At 44.7% G+C, this 22132-nt stretch overlaps 1 protein-coding gene across 3 annotated transcripts in view; it reads right to left on the reverse strand.

Annotated features, from left to right (window-relative positions):
* PKNOX2 (PBX/knotted 1 homeobox 2) overlaps positions 1–22132 on the reverse strand; it is a 283944-nt gene that overhangs the window by 25460 nt on the left and 236352 nt on the right. For all 3 annotated transcript variants that reach the window (XM_033172676.1, XM_033172677.1, XM_033172678.1), the window contains 2 exons: positions 6931–7060; positions 3207–3304 (listed from right to left, as the gene is read on the reverse strand). In XM_033172676.1, coding sequence (XP_033028567.1) covers positions 3207–3304; positions 6931–7060 — 228 coding nt within the window. The remainder of the gene's footprint in view (positions 1–3206; positions 3305–6930; positions 7061–22132) is intronic.

Here is a 22132-nt window from a genome sequence, read left to right on the forward strand (position 1 = left end):
GAGTTTTAGAGGCCCCAAGTACTGAAAAACATATGGTGCCTGCCATATGCAATTCAAAACTGGAAAAAATACTAAACCGAAAAATAAAATTTGATTTTTCAAAGTCACCCAAAACATACATGTATGCTGAAATTAAAGAGCGTTCCCCCCCCTAGAGTTTCTGAATGCAAATTCCTTTCAAATAGAAATTTCTCATATTTTTGGGGGTGCCCCTGCTTTGCTGATGTCTGAAGTGCCTATTGGCTAATATAGCATTGCTTTGGCCCCTTTGATTTCTGTGTAAGTCACTTCCCAGTAAATAGCTTTAAAATACCCTCCAATCTATTAATCAGTGTTAAAATGTAAAATTCCCAATAGGATTCTTCTTAGCAGAAGCAGGTTATTTTTTTTTAAAAGGCTGGCAAAAAAAAGAAGAGGAAATGCAAAGATCTTGGGAAGCAGGGGGAGAGAAGTTTTTAATGAGGTTGCAGGAAACTGGAATCTCAACGTCAAGTTAAAAAACACACACAGAGACACAGACACTTTTTTTTTAAGGTTCTTCATAAAAACATTTCTCCTGCATGAATTAAACATCAGGATGGCAGCCCTGTGTCAGGTATAAATGATTCCCCCAGGTACCGCTTGGGATGTATTGCAAGGTCTGGGCTGAATAAATTACCCAGGCAATACAGAAATAACATTAGGAGTGCTTGTCCAGGGCTCCACCAGTGCCACAATATTCCCAGCATACTTGTATTCAACAGATCTGATCAATTTCACTCTAAGATCTGAGCTAGCAACAGCTTTTACACATTAAATAGAATTGAGATTCAGGTTTTGTTTTCCACTCCTCATCCCCGAGCTGAGAGAAAGACGAGGAATTGGGGGATATGACAGGCCTGCCAATGCCCTTTCCGATAGGTTTTTATATTATTATTAAGCTTTAAGTAAAAAGGGAAAGAAAGAAAGAAAGAAAGAGAGATTTTAAAGGAGCTCAGAGACTGATCGGGTGCAGTTGTGGTCCCACCAGTGCTGACTCAGTAGGAAATGTCAGTACATCAATGCCTACGCTTTTTCATTATTATTATTATTTTATATATAAAAAAGATCTGAGCTTATATAGCAAGCACTATATGATTTGCTTCTCATTAATACAAAATAGGGCGGGGGCAGAATAAGTGGGACACATTTCAAGAAGTAGGTAAGGATTTTCTGCCTGCAAAACTCTGATGGAGAAACTAACTGGGAATGCTATTTCCTACTACAATAAGATCTCCATTATTTGTACCTCTGTTCTCTGAATTTTTCAATTAGCAGAGTGATTTACGTGCCTCCCAGGATGGAGATAGATGGTAGTGTTTTCTTTTGGGGGGGCACTGAAAATTGTATTTAGGGGCATGGCTAGATTCTTAAAGCATTTAGGGAACAGGTGCACACAAAAAATGCATAACATTTGCATATACAAATTAGGAACAAACAATTTCCTCTCAGTTTCTTGTTTCCCCCCCCCCAAACTTAGGGTTGGTTTGCCACATTTATGCACATTTTAAAAAGCCCTAGTAAAAATTGATCAGCATTTTATCACACGATTCTCTAACAGATACATGTTTATACGCGATCTTGCTTAACACACACATATCTGGAAAGAAATTTCACCCAGTATGATGAATTTTTGCATGTTATTTTCACCAATATATGCATTTTTATGCCAACTTTCCTGTAACATATGGATTTTTGTTCACATTTCTTCGGTTGGTGGAATTTATTGCAAAATTCAGACAAATGTGAATTTCACAGGACATGTGCATGTTGGCTTCCATACTGTTTTAGGATGGGTAAAATAGGTAGATGTACATAAAAATGTGAAACAAACTGAATCCCCCCCCCCGTGAGGTTTGGGTTGTGGTTTCTCGTAACAAGGCAGGACTCCGTTCCTTCTATTTACAAGTTTAATAGTGCAAATATATACAGTGCAGAGCTCCAAAATCCATGACCTGCTTAGTCAGTCTCAGATTTTGGAAGTGGCGCTTTTCGGGAGCGCCCCCAGCAAAAGAACTTCGGCACCCCAAACCTCCCCCTCCCCTCCTTGCATTTCACCCCTCTACACAACTGGGGCGATGGAAGCATCGTGCTTTCCTCTCTGCCAGCCTGGCTAGGTGAACGCTGGGGCTCTGCAGCATACTCAAGCCCCCTCCTCGCCTGACTAGCTTCCTGTCTCTCCTCCCTGCTAAAGGATGTCCCTCTTTCCCCACTGGAGGTGCTGCTGCTGTCCTCACGGCGCTGGGGCTCTTTGTATTTCCACAGCCCCTTGACTGCCCCACTGGGAACTGACAGTTCCGTGACATCACCCAATCCCAATGCGAATGGATCTGTATTGATGCCACTAGGAAATTAAAGTTGTGCGTGGGTGAGATCTTGCCAGCATTGCACTTTGCAGTGCCCAACAGATATCCTATAACTACAGGTCATGTTAAAGCATAGCGTTCTTGCTTCCCTTCCATAATGGGTAGTTGCAAATTATGCTTTGAAGGCTTATGAGGCCACCACCTTGCTAAAGCTATGCAGACCTGGGCCTAGCCAAGGTAGGTAAAAAAAAGTAAAGGATGCCTGGATGGTTAAGTCCAGTCAAAGGCGACTATGGACCTGCGCTGCTCATCCCGCTTTCAGGCCAAGGGAGCCGGCGTTTGTCCACAGACAGCTTTCCGGGTCGTGTGGCCTGCATGACTAAACCACTTCTGGTGCAACGGAACACCGTGATGGAAACCAGAGCGCACGGAAACGCTGTTTACATTCCCGCCATGGCGGCACCTATTTATCTACAATTTGCACTGGCGTGCTTTTGAACTGCTAGGTTGGCAGGAGCTGGGACAGAGCAACGGGAGCTCACCCTGTCGTGGGGATTCGAACCGCCAACCTTCTGATTGGGAAGCCCAAGAGGCTCAGTGGTTTAGACAACAGCGCCACCCTATCCACATTCCAAAACAGCATTTTCTACGTATATTCATTGGAAGAAGATCCTCTGCCAGGATAAATACCCCTGTTTTGAATGTGGCAGCTTAATACCACTCCTAATGGATCTTATGCCACATTCTCCTCTCTGAGAGGATAGATCCAGATCTGCAAAGTCCTAGACTGACTTCCATTTTGAATGCTTCAAAACAAACCAGAGCCTAAGTGATCTCCTCACCCTCTTCGGTTCCCCAGGTCTCTCAGGCGGTTGGTCTTACCTGCGCGTTCTGGATCTGAATGGCTCCCTGTGGGATTGCTTGGGTTACCACCTGGCCCTGAGACGTTACCATAGTTACAGGCTGGTAAAGGGCTCCACCTGGCAAAGAGACAGGATTTCACAGCAGAATTTTAGGAAGACAGCTGAAATCTATCGGCAGAACAGAAAAAAGAAGAAGTTTCAACCAGCCTCATGCATTTGAATCTAAAGTTCAGTGGGGGAAACCTGTATCGGAAGGAATCCACACAGTCATCTTCACCTGAAAGATCCCAAAGGCTGTCCAAAGGTTTTAGAAATCAGGACCAGCCAAAACATAATGGATTTAAATGCATTATTTGGATTTACTATATTTCTAGAGAGACACAAGAAAAATAAACAGAATCATGCCCACCCCACTAAAGCCACAAGACTTTTCTTGCAGGATCCCCCATAAGAAGGCATTTGGAAGGTGAAGACAAATGTCACAGACAACGTTTTTTTGTTTGGTCTTTTGAGCAAAGCAGTAAGAATTTGCTCCTCAATGGATAAATTGATACAGAAGGATTTAGGATTTAGCCTTGATGGAGAAATTGACTGAACAAATACAGGCATTTGATGGACAAACACAATCAGACTCATATATTGATTGACAGATGCTTTACACTTATTTCTTATATGAACAATACTTTGGTATAGCATTTCTCAAATCAGCCAGTTTGTTTGTTTGTTTTGTTCATTCTATGACGATCTGTCTTAATAGATGGCAGTGCTCAGTTTAGCTTATTGCATTTTCTGGTCTTCTTTGGAACTAAGAAACTTTATTTTGTCTGATTTACTTCGGTTCTTTCTTAGAAAAAAAAAATATTTTTAAAAGACAGTTTAAGGATGAAGACAGACATAAAGGCTTTAAGGTAGGAATGGGAAACCATATGGAGACCCTCCATATGGTATTGATCTCCAGCCAGCATCATGATCAATGGGGAGGGATGATCTGTACTGCAGTTGAACAATATCTGGAGGGCCACAGGTTCCCTGGCCCAGGTGAAGATGAAGGGAGATGTATCATTCTAAGGCTGCAGTCCTATGGATACACACACTTACTGAGCTCTGCTGAACTCAACGGAACTAACTTCTCAACAGACATGCGTAGGATTGCACTGCTAGTGTGGTGAAAGTAATATGAACACATATCCACCGCAGTCAAAGCCAGCGTGGTGTAGTGGTAAGCTTGTTGGACTAGGGCCTGGGAGACCAGGGTTCAAATCCCCACTTAGCCATGAAACTCATTGGGTGACCTTAGGTCAGTCGTCGTCTCTTAGCCTAACCTACCTCACATAATATACAAATACAAATCAATCAATAATAATAACAATAATAAATCAGGGAGGTGAATATGTATTAAATAATGTCCAGGACATTTAAACCAATTCGTCTGAATTTGGCTTCATTTTGATAGGAATGGAGAAGAACGTGGCAACACTTTTAGACGGGGAAGGGGGACTCTGCAAACCACCAGAGTCCATGCTCTGCTACAAAGGAACAAAGGAGCTGTCATGTCGAGCGAGACCATCAGTGCGTCTTGCTCAATATTGTCTACCTTGACTGGCAGCAGCTTTCCAGGATTTCAGGCAGGGGTCTCAACCAGCCCTACCTGGAGATGCCAAGGATTGAACCGTAGAGCTTCTGCATGCAAAGGAGATGCTCTGCCACCAAACTAGGTGGGATGGGATGAGATGGGACTGGGAAGAATAATCTGCTGCAGATACAGGAACGCTGTGACATTTCAGCAGGAAGAGAGAGTGTGTGTAAACCTGATTTGGTCTCAATTACAAAGCAAAAGGCCTGATCCCGATCCACCATTTTCATGCCGGGAAGGAATATAGCAAGAATCGAAAGTGAGGTCCCTGTGTCACTTTCCTGACAAGAGAATGCTTCCTGAATAACAATTGCTCACGAGCTCCTAGCCCTATTCAGATGGCAATTCAGGTAAAGTCAATGTGTGGACAAGGGAGGGGGAAGCACAAACAGAGCCTGCACAGGGTCTATCCATGTGCAAACTGGATTCTCTCTGCACTCTCTCTTATTGCAGGGAAATAGCACACGGAGGGGCCAGTGGGAACGATCCCATCCCACACACTGACTTTATTTGAATCAGATCCATTTCCAGGCCCTGGAATGCTGCCTGATACCTATCAGGACATAGGGGCAGGGTGACACTTCTTACCTGGTTCCCAAATTCTGGGGTCACTGTGGGTTACCAAGAGGGAGAGGGGCAAGGCGGCAGGGAGGCTGGTGTGGTGTGGGCGCAGTGGCAGAGCCAAACCACCACTCCTGCCACTGCACCTCCACTGCACTGATGTCCTAAACCCTCCCTCCCTTGGTAACTGGTGATGACTCTGGGACTGGGAAGCCAGATAAGCCATGCTGCCGTACCATGAGGACTACTGCAGGGTGCAGCAGCAATCCCTGGGAAGCCACAATTTTAAACTTCCCACAGTCCCACAAAGTACCTTAGTGTTGCTTTAGGGTGCTATGGAAAATTTTTTTTAATAGTGGGGTGGGAGGAGAGGGGGAAGAGCAGGCACGGCTCCACAAGGATGCCAGCCGCCGACAGTGGTAAGGGTCTGATTTGCCACCAGAAGACAGATACATTCTATCTGCTTGCTCACTTCACTCATCATAACACTTGGGTGCATATGGAATTCAGGGGTTTCATAGAGGCATGGTCCTAACAGACGTGCCGGCATCCTCAAGAAACGGTGGAAGGAGACCAGACAAGACCATTTTCTGGGAATCTTTATTAGGGCCGTTGGTCCATCTAGCTCACTACTATCTACATTGACTGGCAGTAGGTCTCTAGTGTTTGGGGGAAGGGAATATCTCTCAGCCCTGTATGGAAAAGCTAGGCATTGAACCTGGGACCTTCTGCATGCAAAGCAGATGCTCTACCAATGAGCTGTGGCCCTCCACTGACAGACAGAAAGTAGTAGTAGTAGTAATTTATTGTTTCTGTGCGCTGCTCTGGTTCGCCAGAAGTGGCTTAGTCATGCTGGCCACATGACCCGGAAGCTGTATGCAGGCTCCCCCAGCCAGTAAAGCGAGATGAGCGCCACAACCCCAGAGTCGTCCGCGACTGGACCTAATGGTCAGGGGTCCCTTTACCTTTAGTAATAATTTATTATTTATACCCCGCCCATCCGGCTGGGTTTTCCCAGCCACTCTGGGCGGCTCCCAACAGAATATTAAAAACACGATAAAACATCGAACATTAAAAACTTTGCTAAACAGGGCTGCCTTCAGATGTCTTCTAAAGGTCAGATAGCTGTTTATTCCCTTGACATCTGATGGGAGGGCGTTCTACAGGGCAGGCGCCACTACCGAGAAGGCCCTCTGCCTGCTTCCCTGTAACCTCACTTCTCACAGTGAGGGAACCACTGGAAGGCCCTCGGCGCTGGACCTCAGTGTCTGGGCTGAATGGTGGGGGTGTAGACACTCCTTCAGGTAAACTGGCACATGTTGAGTGATTTGTGTTAGAAGTTCTGTGTTTATGTGAGAGAGAATGGTGGTGGCTTTTAAGAGGGAATGGAGAGTGCAATGAGAGGTGTTTTTTTTACACAGCCAGTTTTTCCCCATGTTTTCCTCACGATTATGCACAATTCAAAGCTAACTATCTGAGGGAGTTTAAAAATACCAAGCATGCAAAAGACGCGACTAACATGGTCAGACGTACGCTCCACGCCTCCCACCTGACACAACTTGTGAGTTGACTGTTGTCATGGAGATGTTCCCCTGCTGCAGTGCTGATGCAGGCACCACGATTCCTTGGGGGTTGCCGGGTACTGCAGTCATTGAGTTAGGAGAATTCTGCAGCATATCCTGGAGACAGACAGAGAGATCGAAAGAGAGGAACTTAAAACACACGGTGCCCATCACAGGCCTCTGCTGCACTTCAACTCTGAAGACATCACAGAACTTTGTGGATGAGAATTAAGAAGGCGTCCGTCCCACAAACAGCTGCATTATAGATGTCATAGATAATCTGGGTGCAGCCTGGTTGGCGATGACCGTGACAGGGTCTTCTTGGTGGTGACTCCCCATTTGTAGAATGCTCTCCCTGCTAGGTGTATCTATCTACCTTGTTTTTAACATTCAGGGTGTTTGTTTGTTTTTAAATATTCCTATTCACCTAGGCATTTGATGGCTGAAATATACTGTTTCTGGCAACCTTGAAGTCATTAGCCGTGAGGGTACATGATTTAAGTTTAAACGTTTTGAAATGTTATTAATGTTTTTAGGTGTTCTTAAATGATTTAAATACGTTTTTCATTTCATTTTAAACTATATTGTTTTGTTTGCCCCTGTGTTACTTTGGAAGAAAAAGCAAGCTAGAAATAACTATTATTTGTTTACTTATCTTTGTTTGCCACTTACTACAAAAAATGTCTCAAAGCAACTTACAATTTTTTTAAAGTACAAATACCAAATTAAAATACATCAAAAGATTAAAAAAACTAAAAGTGCTCATTCTGCCCTAACATACAAAGGACACATCCAACGAAAAGATGAACATCAATTGTGAGCAAAATGCGTGGGTAAATAAAAATGTTTTCACCTGGCACCTAAACATTGACAATGCCAGGCACATCTCTCTGGGGAAAGCATTCCACAAGCAAGGAGCCACCACCAAGAAGGCCCGACCATTCATTGACACCCTCCACAACCCCCTGGAAGGGACACACAAATAAGAGCCTCAGATGATGAACACAGGGTCTGGGTAGGTTCATGTAGGGACAGTCAAAAACATCTGGAGAGTATCAGGTTGGAGAAGGACTGCAGGAAGGTCTGTAATGGTCCCAGAAATCTGTAGAAATGTCCCCTGTTGATGGGGGCACAGTGATGGTTTGCATGCACATAACTCTGTGGCAGAACAAATGCTTTGCTTGCTTAAGGTCCCAGGTTCAACCCTCATCATCTCCAGTTTTTTTAAAAAAGCATTTCAGAACAGAGTTCTGGGAAAGACCTCTGGAGAGCCACTGCCAGTCAGAGTAGGCAATACTGGTGGGCCAAACTGACCAATGTTCTGTTTCAGTATAAAGGAACCTGTATCCTCCTGTGATGCTGCTGGTTCAGTCCCAAGCAATGTCAAGCAATCTCCCCAGACACTTGCTATTGTAGCAAAGATGGGCTGCTTACAAATGACTTCTACCCAGAGAAGACACATTGAAATTAACAGATTCAAGTTAACCAGGTCTCTTAATCCCAAAGGGTCTACTCTGAGTATGATGAGCATTGGATACAACCCAATGGGTTTCATGCAATTAAAAACAAACAAACACAAATTCACAGGAAATGGGACAGGGTGGATTTATGGTTAAAGGTATACCGAACTCACACGGAGCAGAGATAGTCCATGTCATTTTGAAGGCGATATGTGAAGACCCCCATTGAAATGAAAGGGAGACGTTGTGTTGCTCCTTTTCAACACATTCCATTGGGGATGTTTCACAAGAGATGTTTCCATGGGTTTTGCATGTGAAGACCTCCAAAACCACCCCCCAAAATAAAAACACAATAGACACACAATTTAGTTTTAAGGTTTTTGGCGTTAATTTAGGCCACAACTTTATTGATTATAGCATGTGAGTGGTTGCTCAGGCGTTGGTTCCAGACTACCTGAACCTGCATGGTGGCAGGAACAGGACTGACACTGGGCACCACCATATGTCAGTAAGGGGAAGCATCCTGGGGGAGCGAGAAACGGCTTCGATCTCACAGCTCACCCCAGATGCTCCCATGGGTGCTGGCGTGGCCGTAGCCCCTTGACAGGGTTCGGACAAAAGCAAGGCGAGCCCCTGGATTCCTTTAACAGAATTCCCTAGCAGCAGCAATCGAGGGGCAGGCACAGCCAACCACGTCCCCTCCCCAAAACGTTGAACCAATGCCTAGCTGCCAGCCTCACAAAGTTGTGATGATTTGCTACACGGTAGGCAAAAACCAAGTGGGACCAGTCAATCGGCCAAATGGCAAAATTCCTACCGGGCCCCTGCTCCAAAAACAGACGACCCCTAGGCAGGCATAGCAAGGTCAGAAGAACAAACCTAACTAAAGGGAGGGGAGGGTGGGTGATCCGCTGCAGGTCAAAAGAAAGTGAAACTCTCCAGCGATGTGCAGCAACTTATATAGTCCCCCCGCAGTCAATAGCCACCCCAATTAGCCAAATCTCTGCCCTAGCAACCACGGGCAACCAATGGGGTGTTGCGGCCATTCAAACGGTCCCGCTCCATCACAGGGAGACAGTTTATGGTGATCTCACCGCAACACGTGCCCTCCATGATGGAGGACGCGATTTGCCCCATCATGGGTCATAACTCTCTCCTTTCCCCCTTTGCTGCCCCCTTTTACTTCACCCCGAATTTCTTCCTTGGGTGATCATCTCCTTTTGCCTCATGCTTGCAGGGCCACCTCCACAGAGTTGCCTTATTTCTATTTCTTTCCACCTGAATCAAGCTGCTCCAGCAGCAAACCCATGGGGGGGGGGGGAAGCCTATTGAATGAATGTGTTGCAATACATTTGTCCTTCCATTTACTGAAACAGCAAATCTGTTGTGTTTGGCGGGCCAAGCATCTCTTGTAGTTTTAAGAGCTTAGTTAAAGATTCTAGCGGTGAACAAGGTCAAATGATAATCATGAATCCAGATGCTACATTTACTATTTTGAGAGAGGAGTTAAGAAAGAGAGTAGAGAAATGTGGCACTGAAAAGGAATCTACAGTACAGGAGGCAGTTTCAGTTTAATTCCTTGAACCTAACTCTTTTTCACGCCATCAGGGGTTCCTAATTTGTGGGGAGTGAAGATTCTAATCTGAATTAGCAACCCTGAGTTGCTGAACTATGAAAAATGGTAGCTATTCCAGATTAATTAATAAGGGATAAAATATTACTGCCTTATCTACATTCCCCTAAATAGTACTTGTCCTCCATTAGGTCTTGCTGACTCCCACACTAGTTTTAAGCTGATGCAAGTCTCCAAGGTCAGGGTTGGAAACTTAAACGGAGGGCTTGCGTTTTATTTTATCACTGTCTTCCTCCAATGAGCTCTTCCTCTTCCGAAATTTATCCTCACAACAATCCTGTGAGGGAGCTTAACCTGACAAGATGGTGATTGACCCAAAGTCATTCAGTGAACTTCCCGTCTTAGCAGGGATTTGAATCTGATTCGTAGTGCAACGTACTGTACTGGCTCTCAAATTCTGCATCGAGGCAACCCAAATTCTGTAATGTACATAACTTATGTAAATGAGGGCCACTTGAATATATTGACATAGCGTACTTCTTTCTGCTTTTGCGAACAATAGAAAGGAGCCGTGAAGAACACTCACATTTTGCCCCTAATAGTCAGAAGACCCATTTTGGCTTTTGAAATTTAATCAGGTATTGCCTATACGCTTTCAAGTCTATGTCTGCAGTTTTAAGGTCTAGCAACTCTCCTTCTTTCTTTCTTTTAAACAACACTGATGTTTTCCTGAGGCTGAACATTGTGCTCAGTACCAATTTCTATGCTTGCGAGGTGCGACCATGGAAAACTCATGACCGATTGCAGACTGGGGTTTATAGCACCTGCCGACTAAGCCATATGAAATTCCTTGCTAAGATCCTCAGCTGAAGCCCTGCTCTGGGTGCCATTGCCTTCAGAATTGAGATGCAGTGAGGCGGGTGGCTCCTAGGGACAGGGCCTTCACTGTGGTGGCACCCAGAGTTTAGAACATGCTTGTTTGGCCCATACATCAAGGCACTGATTAAAGTCTTTATTTGCCCAAGTTTCTGGGAGTGTTTTCTATGCATTACTTACCAGTTGTGGCTTATTTTGCAATGGATCGCTTTTGTTTTTATTGCCAGCAGCTGCAAGTTTAATAGTTTTATGAAAAATCAACAATAAACCATCTAACCCCTCCCACCCTTTTTCCTGATTTAGTCACTGTTCTCCCTTTTCCTATCCTTGCTCCCGCCTTCTGCTTATCACAGTATTTTATACAGACCAACAAAATTAACAGAAGTACAGCTAAGGGTGGACACCTGGGTTCTGCACCTCAGTGTCAAATCTAGGGGGTAACATATGACACAGGCAATGTCAAACAAGTCCAACATCAGAAATTAAGGTAGGCATCAAAGCTGATGCTGGTTGTTGCTAGAGGTGGACGACTCTGTCAATTTCATTTTCTCTTTTGTTTCTCATTTTTTTCCCAGGCTTAAATCCAAGTCTCCACATTTCAGCAATTTTTGTTTCTTTTTTTTAAGCCTCATGAAAATTTGACAGCACGTTACAGTGGTGCCCCCGCTAGACGAATGCCTCGCTAGACGAAAAACTCGCTAGACGAACGGCATTCGCTAGCGGAAGGCTGCCCCGCAAAACGAAAAAGTCAATGGGGCTGCCTCGCAAGACGGGAAAAAAAAAAATTTGGTGCGAAAACCTCCGCGCTGCATTGCCACTTCGCTAGACGAAAAATTCGCTCTACGAAGACACTCGTAGAACGAATTATTTTCGTCTAGCGGGGCACCACTGTACTGTGAATTTCTCCCAATAAACACATTTTTATGCAGTTCTGAGCAATGTATACATTTCTGCAAGCATTGTTCCCAACAGAAAGCATTTTTGTGTGTTATTTTCATGAAGAGATGCATTTTAAAATTTGCCTTCAACAAAATACACTTTCCCACAAGTAAATGTGTTTACTATCAGGGCAGCATAAGCAAGCACCATTTCATTCCAGTAGTCGTAATGCTTTAAGCGAGTTTTAAAAACAAGAAAATGCTCATGTTCCAACAGGCTAATAACCAAAGTACAGCCAAGTGTCTCATGTTACCCTCAGGCAACAGAACCTCCCTCTCACCCCCTAAATTTGTTTTGGGGGTTCCCCCAGTCCTCTGACTAAGATTTGGGGAGGGCTCAGGGCGCATGCGGGAGAGTGGGGAAGTTCTGTTGTGCAAACTTAAATTATTGTGTGTGACGGGCAGGAGGGGAGATGTGCTGTGCAAGTGGAAATTCTTGCACTAATGGTAGCCACTAAACTTGATGGCTCTACAGAGGATTAGATAAATTCACGGAGGGAATATTCCACCATCCTTCACCTTCACAGCTTGATGTAGCATTGCTTTCGAAAACCAGTTGCTGGCAGCCATAGGAGGAGAGAGGGCTCTTGTGAGTTTCACATGGGCATCTGGTTGGCCACTGTGAGAGCGGGATGCTGGACTAGCTGGGTAATTGGCTCTTGGGTTTCATATTGGGTGGAGAACCTTTTTGTTGTGGCTTTGTAGCTCTAACGCAGGGGTCAGCAAACTTTTTTCAGTAGAGGGCCAATCCACTGTCCCTCAGCTTGTTGTGGGGCAGCAGACTATATTTGGGGGGGGGGGGATGAACGAATTCCTATGCCCCACAAATAACCCAGAGATACATTTTAAATAAAAGGACACATTCTACTCATGTAAAAACACACTGATTCCCGGACCGTCCGCAGGCTGGATTGAGAAGGCGATTGGGCTGGATTTGGCCCCTGGGCCTCTGTTTGCCTACCCATGCTGTAACATATCAGGAATGCAGACAGAGTTTTAAATAACGAAAGAAACGTTAATTGTATGCCTCACAAATGATGTAGTAGGACACAAGGCAGTCTAAAGCCACCCCACTTCCCCATAAGCTCAGGTTCTAATATTACTTTGATGCACAAAGGAAGGATGAGAAAGAAAGAAAGAAAGAAAGAAAGAAAGAAAGAAAGAAAGAAAGAAAGGGAAGAGAAGGAAGTGGCAGAAATAGATCCACTGCATGACATAGGATGATATTGGCTTTTGGCTTTCATTCAAAGCTGCCTCAGAAACTTAGGTTGGTTGGAAATTCAGGATATAAATGCGAGAGAGAGAGAGAGAGAGAGAGAGAGAGAGAGCGAGAGAGAAGAAGAAGAAGAAGAAGAAGAAGAAGAAGAAGAAGAAGAAGAAGAAGAAGAAGAAAGTTTGCCCTCCAGGAAACCAAAGCCATTACACGTTTACTGAAAGGGCGACTTTTGTGGCACATTGCTGCTTAAAAAACCCCCAAACCTTCTTATTCCTCTGACTTCCACTGTGTCCCCACAATATGGCACCCGTGACTCAGCTTTGAGGCTTGTTTAGTCCATTGTGCAAGCCATCTGCTCCTTTTGGCTGCCACCGGCCTTGCTGGCGAGATGTGCCTCTTGCCGAGGCGAGCTAAATATACAGCGAGAAATTCTCCTCCGTGAGCTGGCGGCACTATCGGTATAAAGCTTGCAGTGTTGGGAAAGCCCCAAAGCAAATGATGCTGAAAAGAATTATTCAATTATTAAAGAAGACATTCTTGTCATTGTTTGGGATAAGAGGTCACCATTCAATTAAGACTTTTTTGTCGCTGATTAAATATTTGCCTTATCTGAGTAAACCCATACGGCGTGGCATTACTTTCTCAACGTCGTTGCTTGGCGCACAAGTAAACAAGCACGAAGCGCCCAGAAAAAAAACCACACACCCAGGAAAGTCTGAACAAACAACCCAGCACAAACACATTGGGGGCAGATTTTTAATTTATGTTTCCCCTCTGTACTTTTCATGCATTTTTCTTTTTTTCACAGTGCTGAGATCCCAAAGATGAACTTTATTTTCAGCCTGGCTCACTATTCCAGACCCCCAGCAATGTTTTGCTGGTTCATCTCAGGGCCACTTGGCCTAATCCAGACCCTACAGTTGAAAATAGGGACCTGCTTGTAATTGTGACTCTCTATTTAGTGCTGTTCTCAGAGTGCTGTTGGTTTTTCTAGTGCACCGGTTACTAACAGGGTGCCTGCGGACATCAGCGCAGCCACTAGTACAACCTATAGCACCTGATAAAGTAAATATCGCCTCATAAACCCTCAATACACCAGAGACTGTTAGCTCTTCCTGCTCAGTTCTTGTTTGCACTTTCTCAGCCTCCCCTACACTGAAGTCATTATGCCGCACACAATGGCAACCATTTTGAGATGCGCAGTGCCCCCATGGCAGCCATTTTGTGACTGGCACCCACAGCACTCTCAAAACCCCAAATGTGCTCAACCCCCTCCCCCCCCCAAAAAACTTGACAACCCTTGTTCTAGTACAATAAACTGAATACTGTATTGGTTATTTAAATAGTCTGTGGTTTTAAGTGTTAATGAGTTTCCTAAAAAAAAAAAGCTTATTGGGCACACAAGTCAGGAAGCTAGACAATAACTTTATTATGTCTTACTCATGAACGGTATAGTAACTGGAAATGCCTGATTCTATCAGTTCACTGCCATGTCTTTCCCTGAAGCCTCACCAAGCAATTTTATGGAATGGCAACTAATGTTTTCCCTGAAATGTGATCCAGGCATTTTATGAACTTTTCATTGTATAGGCTAACAGTAGAACTGTAGAACGGGCTTTATTGTCTTTAGTTCGTAATATTTTCTATTTTATTCTACCCAACCAGTAATCCCCCCCCCCCCGAAAAGACAATAGTAATGTTGTGGTAAATATGCAGAAGATACTGGGTTCAATCCACACCATGTCTCAGTCGCACTGGGAGAGACTACTGTCTGACACCCTGGAGAGCCGCTGCCAGTTAGTGTTGGAAATATTGAGCTAGATGAACCAATGGTCTGACTCAGTGGAAAAAAAACACCCTGCCAGGGGCGTCTTACCCATAGAGGCTAGTGGCGCAGGGCGCCAGGATGCCAAGTTCTGGAGGGCGCCAGGGAAGAGGCGGAGGCTGGACGCGGCGCCTCCCGGCATCAGCTCACGATCCTCGCCCGCCTCCGCCATGCCGTGCCAAAGCAGTGCCGTGCCTGGAGCCTCCGTCTGCCATGGCCACTGCGGCACAAAGCGGCCAGCTGAGCCAGGAGGCGCCGCGTCCAGCCTCCATCTCTTCCTTGCCGGAGGAGCCACCCTCCAGCCGCTGCCCGCCTTCTCCAGCCCCGCCGGCAGTGCCGTCTTCCTAAAAAAATGTCGACAACTCTGGGAAACAGGGGTGTGGGGTGTGTGTGTGCCGGAGGGAGCTTTGCACCATGGTGCTGGATATGCTTAAGACGACTCTGAACCCAGCTTCCTATGTTTAGTTGCAATGTGGTTTATAAACAAACAAACAAACCAATTTGGTAATGAGCTTCCATCTTATGCTGTTGTTGTGGCAAACCAATTTTGAATGCAGAAATTGCCATAGAGGGGCTTATAAATAAACTTGACTGTGTTCAACTGTTAAAATTCCTGTTCTTATACCAACGCCTGAGCTGTTTATTTCATATTGCTGAAGGATCTATTTATGGAAATATTTATATGCCACAATATCATTTAAGTGGTTTACAATACCTACTCTGCTCTTTACTTTCACTTTGCAGTTGTGTTCACACCCAGATCATATATGTTGCTTCCCCTCAAGAAACATGGGACTATAGTTGACCCTCACAGAGCTGCAATTCCCAGAACCCATAACAAACTACAATTCACAGGATTCTTGTGGGGAAGCCATGTCCGTCAAATGCACTATACTAGTGTATAGTGTAGATGGCACCTAGTGAACTTTGAAGGAGCTCTTATATTTTTGTCAGAGATCCACACTTTTGAAGAATCGTTTTGGAGGAAGCCCTTCTCAGTCCGAGGGCCACATTCCATTCTGGGCAATTTTCCAGGGGCCACATGCCAGAGAAGGGCAAAGCCAGAGGCAAAAGAAGCAGAGAAATGAATGCGAATTTCATCTTTGTACAGGAAGCTATTTTCTTTACTCTCTCACACTCCCTCTCTATCCAGGCAAGAAAGAAGCATGATCAGAGTTCAAGGACAAATTCCAGTCAGGCAAAAACACTCAAAGAGGGTGCAAAGCAAAGCTGGTGAAGGGTGTGGTTTAAGAAGGGGTGTGTCCCGGGCAGAGCCCCAAGGTCCAGATAGAGTGGACTGATGGGGTACACTGGCCACCTGGGTTTGAGGGTCCCCATCCCTAGGAAGATTATTTATTTGTTTATATCCAGGGCATTTTTTTTTCAGCCAAGACTCAGTTCCAGCACCTCTCAGGGGGGGCACCATTTCCATTATAAGAGAACAAGAGAAGAAGAAGAAGAAGAAGAAGAAGAAGAAGAAGAAGAAGAGGAGTTTGGATTTGATATCCCGCTTTATGACAACCCGAAGGTGTCTCAAAGCGGCTAACATTCTCCTTTCCCTTCCTCCCCCACAACAAACACTCTGTGAGGTGAGTGGGGCTGAGAGACTTCAGAGAAGTGTGACTAGCCCAAGGTCACCCAGCAGCTGCATGTGGAGGAGTGGAGACACGAACCCGGTTCCTCAGATTACAAGTCTACCACTCTTAACCACTACACCACACTGGCTCCCATGGGAGGCATTCATGGGGAGTCCCAGCACCTCTTTCCCCAGAAAAATAGCACTGTTAAAACCCACCTTTTCCGCAGACAAGGACTCAAGATTGGCAGTGGTGTATAAAATGGGGGAAAGCTGTCCCCCCCCCGGTACACTTCTCTGCTCTTGCTGATTTCCTCATTTAGGAACCCCATATAAGCTCCCAAGGAACTCCCGTGTTCCCTAGGGTGCAATTTATAAACACAAGAGGTTGATTAATACTAAGCCAAACCATCGTTCCATCTAACTCAGCATCTAAACCTGTCAGCCACAAGCTGGTGCTCTCCAGGTCTTTTGGACTTCAGCTACCGTCGCCACTAAAAATTGGCCATTACGGCTGGGGAGCTGTAGACAAAAATATCTGGAGGCATCCAGATTGGAAGAGGCGTAGCATGAGAAGAGTCTGCTGGATCAGGCCCATCTAGTCCAGCATCCTGTTCCCACAGTGGCCAACCGGATGCCTGTGGGAAACCAGCAAGCAGGATTTGAGCACAAGAGCCAGTGTGGTGTAGTGGGTAAGAGCGGTAGACTCGTAATCTGGGGAACCGGGTTCGCGTCTCCGCTCCTCCACATGCAGCTGCTGGGTGACCTTGGGCTAGTCACACTTCTCTGAAGTCTCTCAGCCTCACTCACCTCACAGAGTGTTTGTTGTGGGGGAGGAAGGGAAAGGAGATTGTTAGCCGCTTTGAGACTCCTTTGGGTAGTGATAAAGCGGGATATCAAATCCAAACTCTTCTTCAAGAGCACCCTCCCTTCCTGTGATTTCCAGCATTACTGCCTCCATCAATTTATCCAATACTCTTTTAAAGTCATATTTTAACTTTGCGGTATAAGTCTTTTTTTATGTGTCCTGAATCTTCCAACTTTCACACTGGTGGCATCACCCCAGGGTTTTCCAGACTGCCAGGGATGGGGCCTGGGATGTTCAACATGCAGAGCATGCAGCCTAAAACACTCAGAATGTAAGAGGCCTTTCTCATCGAGAGCTACATGAACCTTTTTAACAGATGCTGGGGTTCGAACCTGGGGCATTCTGCATGCGAAGCAGGTGCACTCTCACTGAACCATGGCCCTCTCTCTGTTAGAAAATCAGTACTGTAGATGCATCACAGCAAGGTCTACATCAGGGGAACTGTAAAACAAAGCCCTGTGTATTCCCAAAGTGCTCTGTTGCACTTGTATTTCTGCGCAGCTGGAGTTTCCCTGCTGCCTTCCCCTCCTTTTCTTCTTGGCACCGCTCTAAAGGCCAGTCAGGTGTTTGCCCCATGTTCCTCTCAACAGTTAAAAATATACTTCACCAGTTGTCATGGGAGAGCTGGGAGGCCATGTACCACAGAGTGCCCTAATGTTCGTGGGCAAGCAGTCACATGCAGACATGTGCGCTGGGGGGGGGGAATGGTGCATCTATTTCCTTCCACTCGGGGATTTTAAACTTCCAGAGGTCCAGAGGAAGGAAAACCCCAACCCCGACAAATGACAACAACTTCAGCAACTCACAATGGCAATGGTTTAGCAAGACTTCCCCCACAAATGAAAAACTGTGCAAAATCGAGGCAGGGGTTTATAAGGGACAGCAAGCAGTAGCTAAACAGGGACCACCTCTTCTAAACTGATCTCCGTTTGGTGATATAACAGCATGCGACTGGGAGGAAAGGAAAGGTTGTTTCAGACAGGGGCAAATCATCCTTCTCCTGCGTACCACAGGAAGCTGGAATCCAGCTGTGAAGGCTTGTGCAGTCTCTGGTTCTGAAATGGATTCTTTCAGTCTCGTGGAGGAGGGCTAGTGTCCTTATGGGAGGGAAGGATGAGTGAGTGCATGGAACCAATGTATCTAATGCCCTTAAAAGGCTCGCTGCTAAAATGTTCAGGACTGGGAAATTCAGGAAGTCACTAGATGACCTTAGACAAGCCTCTCACTCTCAGTCTATTTGCAGCATGGGAACAATATTTGTCTACCTTACTGGATCGTTGTAAGAATTACAGTCAGATAATGTATGTGGAGTGCTCTGGGCTCCCCGGGGCATTTTATAAATATTATTTATTGTAGATTTCAGACTGAAGATTGTGGCTCTGCACTTGTAAACTTGACATGAAATTTCTCCCAGCCCTTCCAAAATGCACATCTTCTCAACAAATTTATTTAGGCCTCGTGCTTACACGAACCAATATGCTGTGTTCTTGCAAACAATGTGCATTCGTGCAAAATTTCAGACCTTTCGCTCCGCACTGTACAGTATTGAAATTCAATCACCTATTTTCTTATGCTATTTTAGATATTGAATGCCAAACTGTTGTCATTCTTCTGATCAAACACAACAATATACTATATATAAATATAAACATAAATAATAATAGAAATAATAATAATAATAATAATAATAATAATAATAATAAAATTTTATTTATACCCTGCCCTTCCCCGCGAAGCCGGGCTCAGGGTGGCTAACACCAATAAAATCACAACAAAAACATAAAACAGTTCATTAAAATGCAGATTAAAATACAATTTAAAACTAAATCTAAACTTCAGCCTCATTTTTAAGTAGCCCACCAATCACCCCAAAAGAACGAAACATCGAAACATTAATCTATAAGCATACATTATACCAAGTAGAACCTTTCTCCAGTATTGACTACACTGTCTACAGCTATCCAGGGTTTCTTAAAGGAAGTATTTCCCGGCCCTATCTGGTGATGCTAGAGATTGAACATGAAAAGCAGATGCTCTACCACTGAGCTACCTGCCCTTCCCTGAAATGTGATGCACAAGAAGCACCGTATGTAGATTTTAAACAACAACAATAACACCCCCACCCCCTACCATGAGGCAGTGCAACTGTAAGAAAAGTATGCGTGCAAAATACTATCAAGACTCCAATGAGGATGAGAAATTGATACTACAGAATGAACTAATGCGCAGCTACAGTCCTATGAAATTTAAACTGCAGATTCCTTTTTTCATGGAATTCAAGTGCCGAACATAGAGACTCACAACTGCAAAATGACATTTCCACAACTGCGTTTTTACATTTGCCCATCCTAAACCGAGACCTGCGATGTAACATCTGTACAACACTGAAAGTAAGTTGTTTCCCTTATTTGGGTGAAAGTGACGCCCAAATTCAGAGTCCAATGTGAACGCACGTACAGAGTGAATTTAAAATTCTGCGAATGAACACACTAGACAAACATGCTTATTTAAATTTTAATGGAAATCAAACATAACAAGACTGGAATCCCAGCCTTGAATGCTCTCGTGAAGCCCCGGTGTTTCCTATAGAGAAGGATTAACCCAAGTGTGTGCCTGTGTGAGGAAGAATCAGATGTGTATTGCATATATTACACCCATATTTTGCTTTTTCAATAATGAGTAGGACTTAGCGATTAGTACAATTCCTTTCTTTCAGTTATTTGAGTAGGTACATTTAAGTGATGAATTACCTTTGTGTTATATCCAGAGATTCATTTCCTTTAATTCAGGGGTGGGGACTCCAGATTTTGCTGACATCCAACTCCCATCAGTCCAAGGTAGCATAACAAATGGTCAAGTCAACCCTGATTTTCCTTGGATAGCAGAGTTCTTTTCTTTTAGGTTGTTACCCCTTTCTGTTCAAGTTTTGCCAGCTCTTATCAATAGCATTTCAAGCTAGCATCTGCCCTTTGGGGAATACAGAAGAGGATCTAACCTAAAGATGTCAGGCTCACCTCTCTTTAGATCACGTTTGCACAAAGAACTAGAAAGCTAAATTTATTTTAGGCACAGCTTACTATCACTTCAAAATTCCAAATTTTTAAACTTGGCTGCAACACCTTCTGAACCTGAGATTCTTTCCCACCCCAATGGAAGAGCCAACATTATCGGACCAGGATACCTAGGCTCATTCAATATACTGGTACATTGAATGGATGGATAGCTGAGAAAATTCTGCCAGAGCTGGGAGAGGTGAGAGAAGCAACACCTGAAATAATTCTTTCCCTTAACAGGGATAGGGAACCTATCGCTTCCCAGATATTGTTGGACTACAGCTCCCTTCATTCCTGACCACTGGCCATGCTGTCTGGGACTGAAGCGAGCCCAACAACATCTGGAGGGCCTCAAGTTCCCCATCCCTGTTTTGGAAGTTCTTGCAGCTTCTGGAGCAGGCAAACTGATGCTGTGAGAGACTGTCAACAACTCTTGTGTAGTCACAGGTAGCTAGCTCTCTATTAGAATGTAATTGATGGACAGCCAAAGAAAACAGAACCACGAGTCTATCAGACCTCCATGTTCAAGCTGTTTGCATGAGTCTCCTCAGTTAATATGATTCCCAACAGATGAAAAAACGGTGTCCTTTTTTTTTTTGGTTTTGTTTTAAATGCCTGTGTAGCTTCCCCAGTGTGGAATTATTAGGGCCCCCTTCTGCTTTCTCAGTTCCTTGGCATGAAGTTTCTGCTCCAGCTGGGGCTGATAAGCTGACTCCTCCATTCCTTGTAGCATCCTAGTGTGAGGCACAATGAGGTCGGGGAATAAGGGAGGGGAACGATGGCGAGAAAGAGAGCCATGATTTTCTCATGCCTGGCAAATGGGAGGCTGTTGTTAGCCAGGGAGAACTGCAGCCGTTCCCAACCAGGCTAGTTCTCTGCGTATGTATCTCTTCCCCAGAAGCAGCAGCAAAGATCTCCTTTCTCTCTACCGTCATCTAGATTGCATCTCTCAAAGTACCAAGGAACAGAGCAATCAGGACAATGCAAATCACACCAGATATCGTGTCAAAGGTAGGGATGGGCCAATCTGTCCATTTGGGTTTCTCAGGTTCTCACTTTTCCAGTCTGAAGTCCAGTTCTCCACATTTCAACATCAGACTGCATTTCTTTTTTTTAAAGTCCTCACCAGCCTTTTAGTCCAAATTTCTCCTAACATATACCCGCATGTACGTAATTCTGCACAATATAGTAAAGCAGTTTTCCCAAATGTAACACAACTTGGTAAGCTATTTTCACCCATATATGCATTTCTAGGCACACTTTCCCCTAGTATATGCATTTTTCAGCACGTTACTTGGCTGGAGAAGAACTGTGCAATCCAAACTGTGATGACGTGCCAACTTCAAAGGATGACTACTGTGTTTCAGTTTGTCCATTGTTCTGCAAATTGCAAATTAGGTAGGTTCACCTTTAAATGAAAACCAAATAAAATCTCTCCTCCTGCCCCTGCTTCTAGTCAAAGGTAAGAGAAACAGAGAGCGAGGTGGAGGCAGCACCCGAAATTCCTGGCCCCGATCAGTAATGCAGACTATGCTTAAATGCTTCATTCCAGTGCTGTAATATTAGATCCTTTGGGACCTAATAACTTGCATGTGACAGAGTAGAGGCAGCCCAATTCTAGCGTCGCAGTGGGGAGACAGGAGCCCCAGCACCCTGGAGCCAGAATTGAGCATGGGGTTTAATATTCATCTTTTCTCTCTCTCCCAGAGACGACTTATTCCTCTCTCTCTCTCTCTCTGTAACACGAATCTGAGTAATTAACAACTTGAGAAAAACATTAGCAAGCTGCCTTCAACAAAGCTGG

This window comes from Lacerta agilis, chromosome 15, assembly GCF_009819535.1.
Source record: "Lacerta agilis isolate rLacAgi1 chromosome 15, rLacAgi1.pri, whole genome shotgun sequence".
NCBI lineage: Eukaryota > Metazoa > Chordata > Lepidosauria > Squamata > Lacertidae > Lacerta > Lacerta agilis.